This window comes from Sarcophilus harrisii, chromosome 5, assembly GCF_902635505.1.
Source record: "Sarcophilus harrisii chromosome 5, mSarHar1.11, whole genome shotgun sequence".
In the NCBI taxonomy this organism is placed as follows: Eukaryota; Metazoa; Chordata; class Mammalia; order Dasyuromorphia; family Dasyuridae; genus Sarcophilus; species Sarcophilus harrisii.
This window is the reverse complement of record NC_045430.1, coordinates 63367759-63385715: the sequence shown is the minus strand read 5'-3', so window position 1 is coordinate 63385715 and position 17957 is coordinate 63367759. Positions and strand designations below refer to the sequence as shown.

General features: G+C 35.3%; 1 protein-coding gene across 2 annotated transcripts in view; it reads right to left on the bottom strand.

Annotated features, from left to right (window-relative positions):
- Positions 1-17957, bottom strand: part of LOC100926503 (voltage-dependent L-type calcium channel subunit alpha-1C) — a 342775-nt gene that overhangs the window by 138669 nt on the left and 186149 nt on the right. For both annotated transcript variants that reach the window (XM_031937793.1, XM_031937792.1), the window contains exon 12: positions 12234-12441. In XM_031937793.1, the coding sequence (XP_031793653.1) occupies positions 12234-12441 (208 nt within the window). The remainder of the gene's footprint in view (positions 1-12233; positions 12442-17957) is intronic.

The window sequence follows — 17957 nt, the reverse complement described above, 5'->3', positions numbered from 1 at the left end:
AAGAATTAGCTTATGAGATTAATTTTAATAGCCCAGTAAAGCGTGAAGCCTCAGGCCAATTTTGAGAAGATGACAATTTCTTATGTTTTTTGGGGGGCATTTTTTTGGGGGAAGGCAGACCTCTATGGGTTACCACAGTGGAGGTCTCTGGGCACCTATAGTTTGCTGCACAAGAAAATGAATCTAAAAGTACAGACAATAGGAAAGTTGTCATCATCACCATATTGATCATCATAGATTCTCAGAGTTGAATGGAACCTCAGAGGCCAGCTTATTTAACCTATACCCAAAACGAGGGTCTTCCTATAACAAACACACCCCACAAGCAGCCATTTGGCTTTGTTTAGAAGCTCTTTACTGAGGAGAAACTAGCTGAGGCAGTCCATTCCACTTTTGTGGAGCTCTTATGTTTAGGAAGGCTTATTTATTTATTTTTTTTAAATCAAGCCTAAATTGTTTTTGTTTGTTTATTTTTTTTGACATTTTCACTCATTGCACTTTGTTCTTTCCTTAGAGGCAAAGAAGAACAAGTTGTTTCTTTTTTGGACACAATAGACCTTCAAATATTTGAGGATCACTATCATAATCCTGCTAAGCCATCTCCATTTCCTTCAATGGATCTTTATATAAGCATAATCTTGAGGTCCTTCATCATCATGTTTGCCTTATTCTAGGCAAACTCTAATTGATCAATATCCTTCTTAATATCTGGCACCCAGAATTGAGCCTGATGCTCTGGTGGAGATTTGAATAGGGCAAATTATATAAAGAGCTATATTTTTTTATGTAAAATTCAATATATATATAAACATACAATTATCTTGCTGCACAAGAAAAATTAGATCAAAAAGGAAAGAAAACGAACAAGAAAACAAAATGCAAATGAACAACAACAGAAAGAGTGAGAATGTGAGTTATCAACACTGAGTTCCCACTGTCCAGTCCTTTCTTTGGGTGTGGATGGCTCTATTCACCACAAGACCATTGAATCTGGCCTGAATCATCAGAGACCTATATTAATGCAATTTGATTCTATTAGCTTTGGGGGATGTTATATCACATTGTCGACACCTCTCTTGTATTCTATTAAAACAAAATCACAGAAGTTTACAGTTACGAAGATTCATAGCATGCATCTAGTCTGACACACATTTAAAAAAAAGAGCACATATATATATATATATATATATATATATATATATATATTACATATATATGTTGCATTAAACAAATTACCTCATTTTGGCTTTATAAGAGGCCTGAGACACATATTCTGGATTATTATCTCTATTAAGTAGATTAATAATCTGATTTTTAGAAAGAGTAAGTTACTCTTCCAGAATCAGCACTGTGACACAGACCTTCCTGACTTCAAGTTTAGTATAATACTCATTCTACAAACTAGCATTGCTTTTCTACTTTGATTATTTTTGATCTATAGAATTCTCAAAGATAGTTATGGGCCAAGAGGTCTACTAACTATTGGTGAGGGTAGTAGAGAAGAAGACAGTCCCAATTATGAGATGATCATTATAGTCAAAGCACAAAAGACTTGCATTTTTTCCATTTGTGAAATTTTGTGGTAAAAAAGGCACTGATCTGAGTGTCAGAAAATTTATATTTCCGTCTTGAGTTGGCCCTTTTTAATTGTGATTTGAGGCAAGTCACTAAACTCTGGGAATCAGTTTTTCCACCAGCTGAGAAAGGGAACTAAATAGTTTTAAAGGTCTTTTTGGGTTCTAAATTAAAACTCTATGGTTCACAGTATAGACTACATATCTAGGGAGAAAGTAGACTGATAAATGATTTTCAAATCACCAAGACTGGTTGAATCATGTATAATTTCACTTTAGAGAATGCTTCCTAGGAATCTACTGCAACCACAGATAGAAAACCAAAGGAACAGTTCCATTGTATAACTGGATCACCAGTTATTTTCAATTGGTATATTTCAATCTAGAATTACGAAGGAATAATAATCTAAAAGTCCTAATGAAGAAACATCATTCCTTTGTAAATTGAATAGTGCTTCCTAACCTACTAAGAATGAGTATATATTTCAAATTTATTTCTCCTGTACTCTTATTTTGAATTTCTATAAAATAGCCTATGGCTCTGGATAGTTAACTTTTTCTCTTGATGTTTTTCCCATTTCCCTATAACCTTATATTTCTGAAGCACTGAAATTAACTTCATCTATATCTTCTGACCTATTCTCACAAAATTCCTGTGAAGGACAAAGGAGTAAATGGCAGGATATTTATTTTATAAATGAGGTAACCAAAGCCTTTCTGGATCATCAATTAAAGCACTTGAATAATGGACTTTTGGGGATGAACTGAATTTAACAGGTACTAGTAAAAATGTATTTCAAATCTAATCAAAAGGGTTTTAAAAAGGAAAGGGGAGAAGAAAACTGCATATGCATATTCACCAAGCTTGATATCATAATGAAATGTCATAATAAAGGACAATAGGAGAGACACAGAAATTCATAGAAGTCAAATTCTGAGAAAGGGGCCAACAATAAAATGCATGACATTAGATGCCTTTATACAAATGCACAAATTATGGAAAACAAGCATCTTATCATTGCATCTATCCTAAAGGTGGATAAACTTATCAACCACTTCAATCACCTTTCCTGAACTGGAACCAATGTTAGAAGTTCAAATGCAAGTAATTTGGCTTTATGAATATCCTTGAAACTTGGTGGGGGAAGAAGGGAAAGATGGTACCCATGACCAGAATAATCAAAATGAATATTATAAGTAAAAAGGAGGGCAGCTGAGAAGCATTATATTTAAAAAAATATATCATCATGAAGAAATTCATAAAGAAGAAAAGGGAAGCATGGTAGAGAGCATTTAGATGGAGAGGAGGACACTTAGATGAAAAAGAACAGAGGTAGAAAGAGAATAAAACTGTCTTACTGTCATTATAAAATACTGAGACAGAAACAAGAAATAGATGAATTCATGAAATAGATCATAAGCCTGTAATAGAGGCATGATATGGTGGTGGTGAGTGAAAGGTAAACTCCAATTATCAATGTATTTGCTGAATCTTTCTCTCTGCCTCTCTCTGTCTCTCTCTGTCACTTTCTCTCTCTCTCTCTCTCTCTCTCTCTCTCTCTCTCTCTCTCTGTCTCTCTCTGTCTCTCTGTCTCTCTCTGTCTCTCTCTCTCTCTGTCTCTCTCTCTCTCTGTCTCTCTCTCATTTATTTGGCTTGCTTTAAAGATAATTTCATCCATCAAAAAATTGAAGACTCAACAAAGGTAATGGCTATTTTGAATCTTATTCTCACCAATAATGAAGAATTGGTTGCTTGAGTGAAAATGATAGGAAGTTGGAAAGGAAGTGTCCAGTTCATCTTAGAATTTGTGTTTGGAGAGAAGAGGAAATCCAGGCATGATTGGACATGTGTCATAAATTTAAGAAAGTCATATTTCAAAGGATCCACAGAAATGATAGGTCTAAAATTCTACTGGGAAAGACTTCACAGGAGGGTTGGAACATTCTCAAGAATGAAAATTGATGACTGTAAAAGAAACAATTTTAGTAACAAAAGGGGGTCATTGTTTAAAAGAGACCAGTGCAAATGTTGAGGGAATTCACTAAGTATCTTACATTATAAAAATATAGGATAAATACCAATCTGTGTCATGGCCTTATAAAAATAGCATTAGTAGTTCTAAAGCTCAGAATAACATAAGTCTAGGGAGGAAAGATAAGGGCAACAGAGTTTGCAAGATGAAGTGGATAGGATGATAATAAGAAATAATGGACAGAAAGCTGAACTAATATTTTATTTAGATTTTTTTTTTGTTAAGAACATCTTTAGATTTGAAAGACTAAAGTAAAAATGGTTAGAGGAAATATTAAGAATGTATCTAGCAATTATGCCCAAAGGGTTATAAAACTGTGCATACTCTTTGACCAAGCAGTACAATTACTGAGTCTGTATCCAAGGAAATCATAAATGAGGGAAAAGGTCCCACGTGTGCAAAAATATTTGTAGCAGTCCTTTTTATGGTAGCAAAGAATTGGAAAGTGAGTAGTTGCTTATCAATTGGGGAATGGTTGAACAAGGTGTGGGTCTATGAAGGTAATGGGATATTATCCTTCTATAAAAAATGATGAACAGGATGATTTTAGAAAGTCCTGGAAAGATTTATATGAACTAATGCTGAATGAAACAAGGATACATTTTACACAATAATAGTAAGAATGTGTCAACTAGGAAAGACTTGATTCTTCTCAATGGTTCAATGATTCAAAGCAATCCCAGTAGACTTTGGATAGAAAATGCCGTCTGCATCCAGAAAAAGAGCTATGGAGATTGAATGTAGATCAACACATGCTATGTTCACTTTTTTTTCTGTTTTTTTTCTCTCCCATGGTTTTCCCCTTTTGTCTAATTTTCTCTTCCAAAATGATTCACAAAGCAATGTGTATTAAAAATAAATAAATAAAATTTAAAAAATGCACCTAGCTACCTTTGATGAGTTCAAATCAATAGGCTTGAGATATTATATCCCAAGATACTTGTAAAATTGGCAGATGCTATGCCTAAACAATTGGCACTGATCTTTCAAAGATTTGAGTAGGATTATGGCCAAAATCTTTACCTGAATGGGAACAAACCACTTAGCTCTCACACATTTGCTTCAGCAAAACCCTGACATTTGTACTAAAGCAAATAACAATAAAGAAATCCAGTGAGAAACTGTAGTAAATGACTTCTTCCTCCTCAAAACTACAGAAAAGTCAGCCAGAAGGCATAATAAGGAAAAGAGGATCCAAATAATTCAGGTCCAACACAAGCAAATAAGCTTAGTCTCTCAGGCAACTCACAGACTTGCTCGACTCAAGTGTAGCCTGCAACAAGAACCACCCCTCTTCCCAAATGATGTCTAAATCTAATGGAGAGTGTGTGTGTGTGTGTGTGTGTGTGTGTGTGTGCGTGCTTGCGTGTTAACTTTGTGCTTAACTTTGGAAGTCCCAGGGAATGGCAGCAACCAATGTCAGTGCTGTGTGGCAGTGTACAGATGACAACAGCAAAGATTCCTGAAGCTTTGAGATATGTGGCATTTTGTCCTGAATGGTAAAGAAAATCCTGAAGGCCCAGAAATTGTAAGATTGGTGTAAGGGGATAACCTCAAAAGGTAGAGTTAGCACAGAAACCCAGGTGATCCACTGTAAGTCCAAGCAAGGCTGACTACCATACTCTAAAGAATGGCAAGAGTTAAAGGCTAGTCAATTCTCAAAATCCCAATTGAGAAACTAAATCTAGAGAGATGAATAAACCAAAGAACATATGGGCTAGTAAAAATGTTTTGCAGATCTAGAGATGCCCCAAGTCCACCCTAAAAGGAGAAAATAATTCAACAATAATTGCAAAGAGAAAGTCAAAGAAAAAAATGTATTTTCTATAAGTGATACCTGAATACCTAAAAGAAGTAAGGAGAAAAAAAATGAAATTAGAGTTCTGCAAGAAAGAATTGGAAGGAGAATAAATAGATTAGAAGACAAAGTAGTAAAGCTTAGTCAAATAAGGGATTCTCTGAAAAACTATAAAAGATCAAACAGTAATCAATTACTCCACAAGAAAGCAGAGAATATTAGAACAAAATAGATTGAAAAAGTAGGATAACATATAAGATATTTGATATAAAAATTGCTCCAGAAAGCAGATCAAAGAAAGACAGATGATTTAAGAATCATTTAAAACTATGACTAGAACATTCTGGATGTTATATTTCAAGAAATTATTAGAACTGTTCAGATCTATTAGAATCAAAGGATAAAGTAGATAGGAAAAAAAACACCAATTATCTCTTCAAATAAAAGAAGTCCAAGGAATATTATAGACAAAATCCAAAGTCAAAGAAAAACGCTTCAAATGTACAGAAAGAAGAGAAACAAGTTTCAAGGAGCCATGCCAATATCACAAAAGATATGGCAATGTTTACTATAAATAAGAAGAAATCTTGGAGTATTTCAAAAGGCAAGAGAGATAACCAAGAATAATGTGAATATTAAGGGAAAAACAGATCTTTAATAATCCTTTTAAGAGGATTTTTAAATATATCTGATAAAAAGATTAGAACTAAAAAAGCACTTTGAAATACAAATGCAAGAGCTCAGAGAAACCTGGAAAGGTCCACTTATTTGAATAGTTGTAAGGGACACTCATATGATGATGTAGTGCTAACATTCTAATACAGAGAGAAAAGATAAATGCCCCTTTAGAACTATCATATCTTCAAAAAATATTGAGGAAATTTAATTACAAAAATGGAGATCCTATGGGTGGACTGTTTTGTTATAAGTAAAGTTCTAAATGTAAAAGGAAGCATATATGAGTGTAGAAGGGATAAAGAAGGGGGAGTGGAACTTCTTATTTCTCATATGTAGAATGTGTGAGAAGAATAGTATACTATCATGGAAGCATTAGATGAACTTCATTTTTGTCAGATGAATGAAGAAGAATCAAAGACATAAACAGTGTGTGTGAAACAAAATTTAACAAAGAAACAAACATGGTGGAAAGAAAGTTGAGGGCAGGAATTTGTTGTTAAAGGAAGTTTTTCAGTCATCTCTAACTCTTTATGACTTTGTGAAGCATAGTACCCCAATACAAAACAAAACCCCAAAGCAAAATCCCATGGGTTTTCTTGACAAAGATACTGGAGTGGGTTTGCCATTTCCTTGTCCAGTGGAATAAGTTAAACAAAGATTAAGTGGCTTGCCCAAGGTCATATAACTAGTAAGTGTCTGAGACCACATTTGAACTCGTGTCTTCCTGTTTCCAGACCAGTGTTCTATGCACTATAGTATCACCTTGCTGCCTTCAAAAGGAATTAAGTAGTCTAAACTTTCTGATTTTGAAAGGGAGCAGATATTGAAAAAAAAAAGATCAAAGGGCTCCCTGTCAGTTTCAAAATGGCTGGAAAACTATAGTATATAAATGTGATGGAATATTATTGGTTCATAATAAATAATGAAGAGGACAATTTAGTAGAAATCTAGGTAGTGTGGACTGATGCTCATTGAAGTGATCAGAACCAGGGTAACTTTTTTTTCAAGGACAGCAACAACATTGTAAAGGAAAACAACTTTTAAATATTCTGATCAATAAAATGACATGTCTTTAGAGGATCAAATGACCTGTGAAAAAATCTTACCCAAATGGAAAAGGAGAAAAGGAACTTAAGGTGTCAAACAAGACATATATTTTTGCACATGGCCACTATATGGATTCTTTTTGCATGATTATGCTAATTTGTTACAAGAGTTTATTCTCTCTGTCTCTGTTTCCTTCTTTAACTGGAGAGATAGAGAAGGGGAAATTAAGAACAGAAAGAGACAGAAAGATAGAAAGAGAAAGCTATTGCAACTTTTAGAAATACACAGGAGAGAAGAGAAGAAGATTCCAAAGGAAGCATGAATAGAACAATTTTGAAAGTAGTATGTGGAATCTATTATTGTTATTTCTTTAAAAGCAAGAGGTATGAAATGATATTAATATACAATCATATTTCTGTGTTATGCTCTGTATATGAAAGTGCTCATTTTGGGAGGCATTTAATTTAGACTAAAATAAATTTTAAAAGAAAGATTTCATAGAATGGGAAAGGTACCACCACATAGTTGTATCTAAGTATTTGAAGGACTGTCACATGGAAAGGGGATTAGACTTGTTATAACTTCATAGGGAAGATTAGGAGCAATGGATAGAAGTTACAAAGAAGTGTATTTTGTCTTGATACCAGGAAAACTTCCCCAGCAATTATAGTTGTCTAAAAGTGGGAGATTATCTCAGGAGTTAGTAGATTTCTCTCCATGTGAAGTCTTCGAAGCAGAGTTTGGAAGGCCATTTGTTAGCTTTCTACATAGCCAAAACTACCTCTTTCCAGTACAAGTGAAATTAAATGACTGGTAAGGTCTTCTCCACATCTAAAATTTTATGATTCTGTGACTGACTACAGAAGAGTACATTAATAAATTTCAAACAAAGGAATAACTATTGACCAGTTGGTTTGATTTTTATTCTTGATAAAATTCTAGAACATATTATTAAAGGGATGGATAATGAATATTTAGAAAAGGAAGTAGTGATGCTTTCATACACCAGATTCATGCTGTTTTCCTCCTTTTAAAAATATTAATATAAAGGAGAATCTTTTAAAATTTTGTTATATTTTTCTGTTGACTTATTTTCTAAGTCATGAGAATCCCCAAAGTGGAAAACTTTATTGTAGTACTATAAATTGTTGCATATGGTTTTTATGCTAAAAACCCGATGGACAAGTTTGAGCATTTATTTCAGACCAGAAGCCTACTCGAAGAGCGACTTTGAGATGATAAAAGTAAAAAAGCCTCTCTCTGCTCTTCCCTGATGATATTTTCTTCTCCTTTCATATTTTAGATTTTCTTATCTTCTCTCCAAATAACTAGGACTTGTCTGGTCCTAGTCTCACATTTTGCTGAGTTTTGGAAACCAGAATATTGAATAGAGTACTGTTCTGGGAGGTCTTTATTAACTTTCCCCAGAAAGAAATTTTACAAACTGTACCATATAAAGGAAAAGCCCTTCCTGATTACAACCATAATTTTTTTTCTTAAGATTAACAGTGAAAAAAATTCCATGTTGAGGTTGATATTTATCTTCATATCCTGTTTTTGCTAACTAATTACACTGTGGAAATATTTAGTAAATGAAGTCTACAAGCCTTTACTTATTTACATATTAAATTCTCAGTCACTTTCTCCCCTCTAAGATAATTACTTTAAAAAAAAATGCCCAGTAAGAAAATTCTTCATTCTAACATAATTAGGTCACTATTAAATTAGTTGAGAATACAAAGTTTGCTTCTTCTCATGAAGAGGTTAATTGAGGTACTTGGTAGTAAATAAAAACCTACATACTTGTACCATTCTACGTTTCTGTAAATTAAAACTGATGTTTCTTTATCCCCATATATGTATTTTGCTCTGGTTAAAGGTTATATTTTCCTTTCTCTCTGTTGGAAATGGAATCTTGCCACTTTATTCCTAGGAGAGATGCTCCCTAATGAAAGAGCTTATATAAATATAAGAATCTTTGTGCTTTCTTTGTGTTTTGTTTATAAAATTTACTTCCCTCTTCCCCCTGTTAAATGAGCCTGGCATAAAGTACAAGAGGAAAAAAAAACCTTTTGAGCTCTTTATTGCTAAGAAATAGATCATACTTGTAATTTTCAAAGGAAATGAACAGATTCCTCACTAAACACTGTAGCAATGAATTCCTTTATACTATATTCTCTAAATGTCTTTATATGTTCAATTCTCTACATGATTTTTGTGAGGAAAATAGTTGTTCTAGAATTAGGAAACACACACACATATATTTTAGTACTTTGTTTCTGCTAAAATATCCCAGAAGCCTTTTGTTTATTATTAGTCCTACATTCCTAAAGCTGAGGGGGTTCTCCTTTTCTACAAAAGTTATAAACCTGTAGCAATTGTGTGGCCATCTGGAGAATCTTTCTTATAGACTTTGGATACATAAAAGGGCTAAGGTCTATGAAAATAAGGAGTTAGAAGAACAATATAAGTCACATGAGGAGGTGAGACATCTTTTGTAAATAAGGAAGCTTTTATCTTTGAGTTGGTGTTCCTTTCATTGTTTGCAATCTCATTGTTTGCATTGATATTGGTAGGACCAAGAGAGGGTCAAAACTTAGAGATTCTGTAGTCCAGTAAGCTTGCACCCCATCCTGGAAATGGCCAGAAGCCCTCACTAGTCATTTTCCTGCATGTTGCTATAAGATCAAGACTAAGTCTTCTATAGCCAAAATATTCTTCCAATAAATGTTTCTTCAGATGTCTTTTATTTTTCTAGTGTCACCCCCTCCACACACACACACACTAACCAATTTAAAAAGCATTTATTCTTAAGTGATGGGGAAAATGGACAACAAAATTTGCCTTTCTTGCCTGAAATAATTCTCTAACCTTACAAAAACAGGTGCTTGATTCATAGATTGAGGGAATATTATTGATATAGTTTTTTAAACTTCAGGAAAACATTTGACAAGTTCTCTTATGCTCTTCTATAGTTGGTGGAGAGATGTACTCTAAACAATAAATATACAATTTAAGTGGACTCAGAAACAATTAAAGGGCTGGACCTAGCACATTGACATTCAACTTGGAATAAGCACTTTTGTGGCTTGCCTAAGGGATTTCTCCTTGGCTCTGTGCTGTCTAAGATTTTTAACAATGATTTGGATAAAGGTATAGATGACATACTTGTCAGATTCATAAATAATACAAACCTGTGAAGGATAGTAAGTGCGTTGTAAGATAGAATCCGGGGCCAAAAATATCTCATTTAGCTGGCACATAGGACTGTCTTGACTCAGAAGAAATTCATTTGGAATAAATAGAAAGCCTGATTCTCAGGTTCCAAAAATCAGCATCACAAATATTAGATGGGGGAGACTTGGCTACAATTCAGTATGAGGACTTTCAGTGGATCAATATGATCTGCAATGTCATATGGCAGCCAAAAATGCTAAGGCAATATTATATTACATTGAGAAGTATGGCATTCAGGACAGGGAAATGAAAATTATACTATATTTTGCCCCAGACAGACCATATTTAGAGTACTAGTTTGATTCTCGGCATCATATTTTTAGGAGGGAATCAACAAATTGGAAAGCATTCAGAGGAAGGCGACCAGAATGATACAGGGTGTCTGGATTATACTACCTATGGAATAGTTGGAGGAATTGGAGCTTGGAGGAAAAAAAATTAATCTAAGAGACAATGATAGCTTTCTTCAAGAATCTGAAGAGCTGTTATATGTGAGAATAACTAGCATTTTTTTCTTGATCTCAGAGAGATTGACTTGGGCTTGCTATGAGAAAAACAATTCCTAAAAATAAGAGATAATAAATGGAATGAGCTGCTTCTGAGATAATGAATGAGTTTCTTTTCATTAAAATTTTTTAAGGAAAAGCTAGATGACTGCTGTTTGGGTTATTAGAGTAGGGATGCTTTTCAGGCATGTGTTAAACTAGATGATCCTTTCTATAATTCTGTGATTTTGTAACTCCATGAAAACAGGGACTAAGACTTGTCTAAGTTTTGTAATATCTCTGTGCTGTCCACACACAGTAATTACTTGATAAATATCTGTTGAATTGAATTAAGCAGCATGTAGTAAAAAGTGTTTTGTGTTTAGAATCAGAAAGTCTGAGTTTGAATCTCTGAAGCATTAATTTCTTCATCTAAAAAAGGAGAGATTGGAGTAGATGATCTCTATAATACGATTCTTGTCAAGTCACGACATTACCTTCTTAATGTCATTGGTCCTTTTTAAGAATGAAGCTTGAACAACAACAGCAACAACAATTTTTCCTAGCTCTGAAGTTCCAAGAAATCATTATTCTATGAACTGATGAGAGCAGAAGGTAAGAGATATAGAAGACATTGGGGGGTCTAATGTATTGGTACATGTTCAGAACATAATTAGAATAAGCCTTGCCTAAACCTGATGTATTTCAGAGTCATGGACCTCAGGGCATTTATCTTCTACTCATTATTATTATTTTTTTTACTTATTAATGATTTGTATTGATCCATGGATTGCATAAGGCAAGACCCATGGATTACTTAGGAATTGTAGGGGTAATTTTCTAAAGTTTGAAGATCCTTTTCAGGGGAAATCTTTGGATCCTTTCTCCAGCAATGAGATATCTCTAATCAAATTTCAATCTAGAAAAAAAATGAATTACATGCCCACTATAAATCATAGAAGAAGAAAAATGAATGAGAAAGAATACTGATGGGGACTTATAGACAATGATTGAAAAGCTGTCATGCTATTTTATACTTCAAAATTAATTTAAATATAAATAATCATTAAACTCAGTTGGCTGTATTGCCATTCATGGTTAAGTTTTTAATAAAACTTTTAATAAAAACATTTTTACTTAAGCTCAACCTCCCCCCCCTAAAAAATCCTAAGACTTAAAAGAATCTTAGAAGGACACCCAATTCAGCCTCTTGCTTCCAAGTGGGCTCCAGATGACCTTGATCCTCTCTCCTAGGGTTTTTGCCTCTTTTCCAAAGTCTAGTCTCAGCCTTATAATAGGGTAGAATTCTTCAGTGGAAGCGTTCAAGATACTATTTATCCTTCCTATTACTGTTTTAATCTCAGTGGATGAGGGTCTTTACCTGAAACACAGTGAGAAGAGACTGGGGGAAATTATCAAATGTACTCCTCCGGGTCTGCATCTCATCAAAGTTGAACTTTCCACCAAAGAGCTGCATCCCCAGGAGAGAGAAGATGATGATGAAGAGGAAAAGGAGCAGCAGGAGTGAAGCAATTGATCTCACTGAATTCAGTAATGATGCTACCAGGTTGCTCAAGGAATTCCAATACCTAAAGATAAAGAAAAAATAAATTAAGATCTTTCTTCTTTTGCTTCCTGTAACCCTTGTCCAATACTATTCTCCCAATTCCAGATTTGACTAGGGCAGGTACACAGATAATAATTTTGGCAGATACCATAGAGACCATGAGACAAATCTATTTCCTAGACATTCATCTCTGAGATATGAGGCCAAATGGTACAGAGGAAAGAGAGAGAGAGAAAGACAGAGAGACGGAGACAAAGAGACACAGACACACACACAGAAACAGAGAGAGAGAAAGGAAGGGAGGAAGGGAGTGAAAGAGGAAGTGAATGAGGAAGGAGGGAGGAAAGGAAGAAGAAAGAAAAGGAGGGAGGGAGGAAAGGAAGGAAGAGGAAGGGAAGGAGAGAAAAGAGGAGGGAGGGAGAGAGAGAAGAAGGGAGACAGAGAGATAGAAATACATAGAGAGACAGAGACAGACAAAGAACTGAGAAAGAGACAGAAATAGATACACACATAGAAACAGAAAGACAGATAGAGAAAAATGCTTTGCTCTCTAGGAGTTTATATTCTAATAGGAGAAGGCTACACTTATGAAGAGTAATGACCAGGGAAGGGTGTTCTGGAGTCAGAATACCTGGTTTCAAATCCTGGCTTTCCCATTTACTGGGTGCTTACTTTTCTCATATGCAAAATGAGCCATAGTTGGACCAGATAAATTCTAAGATCTCCTCTGGCTCTGTCTTCCCAGATGGTTAAAGCATGGTGCTAATGAATCTAAGGTTCTGGATCAATTCAAAAACAGAACCTTACACTTCCCATGAAGAAAGCCTATTCTATGTCTGTAGAATGGATCCCCTTGTACTTCTGGTGACATAAGCCCAAGAGAATATGGGTGGACAGTGTTATAAGCTTGTCATACTAGAAATGACACTCCTGTTGTAAAGAACAACACATTTTTCTGGGTGGAAGAATTAAACTCTACTAAAGGCAGGGCTGTGCAGGATGAGGTGTGTTTATGTGGGGAGCAGTGGAAGTCCTGATTTTTCTACGATCCCTGACCTTCATTATACTCTCTTTTATCCAGATTATGGAAAATAGCTTCCTTGTCTGAAATATGTATTAATGGACAGATTGATGCTTGAAGCCTAAAGGTGTAAATTGAACTAGGATTATTGGGTAATAGAATTAGAGTTGTGAGGTACTTTAGAGAACACTGAATGCTCCCTCCTCATTTTAAAGATGAAGAAATTGAGGTAAGGAGAAACCAGGTGACTTGTCCATCCATTTAGAAAATCTCTGAGGTGGATTTGAACCCAGTCTATTTGGTGAACTTCCTCATTGAGTCCCAGCACTTCATTGGATATTGCCTCATCCCTGGCTCAAAACAGGATAAAAAGGTTAGATGTGCAAAAGAACTCATTCTTAGTCCAGAAAAATATTCTTTGTTCCCCATTCCCTATTGCTCTGCTGTCACAGGCACTCTACCTTTTGCTTCTCCTTCATCCATTATGCTTTCTTAGCTCCCCCTACTGAAGCCATCCCTGTCCATTACTTAAAGGTGGTAATTTGCTTTTGCTGCTTCAATGAACAACATGCTAAACGTCCTCATTACAACCCTCCCAGCTGCTCGGCCAGCCCTGGCACCTCTCTCCAGAGTGCATAGCTCCATATTCAGTGACAGGAACAGATGGGCAACAGTTTGGATTTAAAACACAAACTAGCTCTCAGCATGGAGCTCTCTCTTCTGTTTTGACCCTCCCTCAAGAAGGGACCTCTCAACTTTCTTCCTTGCTTCATTTCCACATCTTCTCAGTGCTTCAGTTGGCTGTTTATGTGGTTTTAATTTGTGTGGTTTTTTTCCCTTTGCAGCTTGTTTTGTAAATGTTCTTAGGTCTTTGTCATGCATCATTGACTTCCCAATGAAATCATAGGCTTCCTGGAGAGGCAGTGTGGAAAGTTTAGATTTGAAGCCAGTGGATCTGGGTTCAAACCCTCAACTTCTATGATGGGCAAATTACTATCTGTTTCTTTATTTCTTCATAAATAAAATGATGACATTGGACTTTTGTTCTTGTTGTTCATTTGTTTTCAGTCATGTCTGATCCTTTATGGCTCCATTTTGGGATTTCTGACATGATCCTGTTTTGAGGTTTTCTTGGCAAAGAGATTGGAGTGCTTGCTTTGTCATTTCCTTCTCTAGCTCATTTTAAGAGGAGGAAACGGAGGCAAACAGAATGAAGCGAGTTGCTCAGGGTCACACAGTTAGTAAGTGTCTGAGATCAGATTTGAATTCAGGAAGGTATGTTTTCCTGACTCCAGGCTTGACATTCTATCCACCTAATTGTCCTTCTTAGTTCCAAATCCTCCATTGTGGAAAAGTTCAGGTTTTCTGTTTTGTGAACATCTCTCTTTAGCTCTCCACAACTACAATCATCTATTTTATGGTGCTCAGTGACTAAAACTCTTTGATTTGACTTGGGAATAAGAGGAAGGCTGTGGAGGATTTTTAATAGTGATAAGTAGTAGAGTCACAATTTGAATCCAGGTCAAAAAATTTTTGTTCTTCTCTAGTTATCTTGTACCTTTTCTCTTTGCATCTGTTTCTATGTTGGATTTTGCAGGACAGTGTGATCTCCTTGAAGACAGTTATTGTTTTGTATTTTTGTTTTTATATTCCTAATATCTAGTATAGTTGGGGTAGTTAGGTGGTGCAGTAGAGAGTAGATATTGGCTCTGGAATCTGGAAAATTTGAGTTCAAATCCAGTCTCAGACACTTATTAGCTCTGTGACCCTGGGCAAGTCACTTAAGCATATTCGTCTCGATTTCTTCCCTGGAAAATGAACTGGAGAAGAAAATGACAAACCAGTCCAATATCTTTGCCTAGAAAACCTCAGATGGGGTCAAGGACAATCAGATATGAATGAAATGATTGAACAGCAACAGCAATCTAGCAATCTACACATTTGAAAATGTTTGCTGAATTGTATTGAAGAGAGATTAATAAGACAGGAATTTTGAAAACATATTAAGACCCACCCTTCCCCATACCCTATTTTAGTTATACATTAAGAACAACCCTTCAGTCTAAATTGGTCTAATCTGAATTTTTCTTATCTGTCTTTCTTTAATCAGTTTAAAAACAATGTCATGCATTGAAATATTTTCACATTGTTGTACTGAAGGCCAATCCATTACTGAAAGGAGAGGCCTTTCCAGCCCAGGAAAGACTCCTCTATGAAGTGATCAGAATAATGATCAGATGAAGAGAAGGAAGAAGCTTTTACTAATTTAATTATGAAAAGCTTCTCTTGAATTCTCCTTGGGCTAAGAAACAGGAGAAGCCTTACAGGGAGTAGTTGAAGAAGAACAGAATGGTTTTAGGAAAATGATTCCCCAGGGCCACCTAAAGTTGTGTCTATTATTCCTAGACTTTGTCCTCTTGATTAATCTTGATTACAGAATTTTCATGAACCTTATAAATTATATGTAGGAAAATGGTTTGGGAAGAGAGGTTTTTAAAAGGCAAGATGGCTTTCTGTCCCTTTGAATTTTCTCTTCAAATAGAGATACTTCAAATTATTTAATTATTAAATTTATCTCTGTTATATTTGTATATAAAAACATATTACAGATTTTTCCCTTTTATAATGCTGAAGATACCTTAGTACATAACTTAAATTTTTTCTTCCTTAGGTAATAATAATGAAAGGGCATTAAAAATGAGGATTTTGTGGTCAGAATTGACACCAGTCTAAAGTGTTTGATATCAGGAATAAATACCAGAGTATTTCAAACATGTTAGAGATCTCCAACAATTACTGTTCAACTAATGAGAATACAATAAACTATAACTGGATCTTTCAACATTTTAAAGGCTTCAGCTATTCATTCACAAACTGTCTTACTCAAGGTCTTTCCTTTAAATTAGGACACTTCCTAGTTTCTACTGAAATATTGATATTAAATGTATAAAAACATATCTTTATGCCCATGTCTTTCTTCCTGACCCCAAATCCCAACACTTTATTTTTCACATTTGAAACTTGATTTTAAAAGGGAGTTTACCCTATCAACTTTCTCATCTTAAGAAGATCTTAACTTTCCTCCTATATTTTCCTTTTTCTTGCCCCCAGCCCTTCCATAGATCTCTCTAATCCTTGACCTCTTCCATTTTTTAGTCTTTTCCCCTACCTTCCTTGTTTCAAGTCACCATCTGTTTGTGGAAGCTTTTATCTTTGCCTGCCAGTTTCCTCTTGGGGAGGTCTGTTACTGGATTTTAGACTTTTCACTTACTTTCCTTTGGGGCCCAGGGACTTGTTTTTTCTTTGCTGAAATACAAAATGATCCAACTCTTCTCTAGGTTGAAAGTTTCACCTAGCTATAACTGTGTGTACCTCAAATATCTTAGAGCTTTATGGGACAAAGAGATCGCTGCATTAGCTAGAAATAATTAATGATCCCATTAACAGTGGAATCAGCTCATATGTCTTACAAACTTTACTTACTTTTCCTCTTCTTTGCCCCATTAAAGATTGTGACTAATTTTCTGCTCTTCTGATTATCTTGTTTCCACTTCTGTGCAATGTATGTCCCTGCATCATGCAATGGTTAGGGGCTCTTCCCACCCTTCTAAATCCATTCAATAATCTTTGGTTCATCACGTTAACTTCAGAAGTAAATGTGTGATCTGGCTGTACATTTACTCCATCCCTGTTTGAAAGTATACAGCTGGGGGGGAGGACTGAGTCTGTGACTTCATTGAAACAGGACACTCCCCATGAGAAGATTCCCTCTGATGATACTTGTTGGCATCTTCCCTGCAATGTGCAGTTTTAGAGTAAACTGGGAGGTCAAGTGATTTATCCAGAATTAGGTACAAATCTAAGTCATCCTTTTTTCTAAGGTTGGTTCCCAATCTCTTAGCCACTCTTCTTCTCAGTATATAATGATCATCCATAAAGTGTAAACTTTTGTGTAATTAATATAATTTCCAGTTGGGAATATGTTCAATTCAAGTTAGTCAACATTCAGTATGAGTAAGTTCAGCTTTGACCTTAAAATTAGTACCTCTGTTTGCCATACAATGAAAATCAAGATTAATTTTTGTCCCTTCTCCTGAATATATGTTATTGTGATCTCTTATTGTAAAAATGGAAACAGCATGCATGAATATATGTTGACAAGAAAATGGGAAAAATGAAACAAGAAAAATTGTTCATCTTAGGGAGATTACCCACTGAGGCAAAAAGAGAAAAATGGGGCTCCCCTAACAGATCCATAACTAAGAATTCTAACAACTGAGGGGAATACTGTTATGGGAAGGGAATGAAGAAGACTGTCATAGGTGAGTGCAGTCATACATACAAAGAAAAAGAATGGCTCACTTTCCAGAAAAAGCAATCCTAGCTTATGAGCTACTACCATTGACCCTGCCACCTCCACCAAACACTGAGAGGAGGAAGAAAGAGGTAGGTCAGCAGAGACGCTGGACTATTCAAGAGTGATGCCCCATGATTCAAGGATGGTCTGCAGTCGAAGG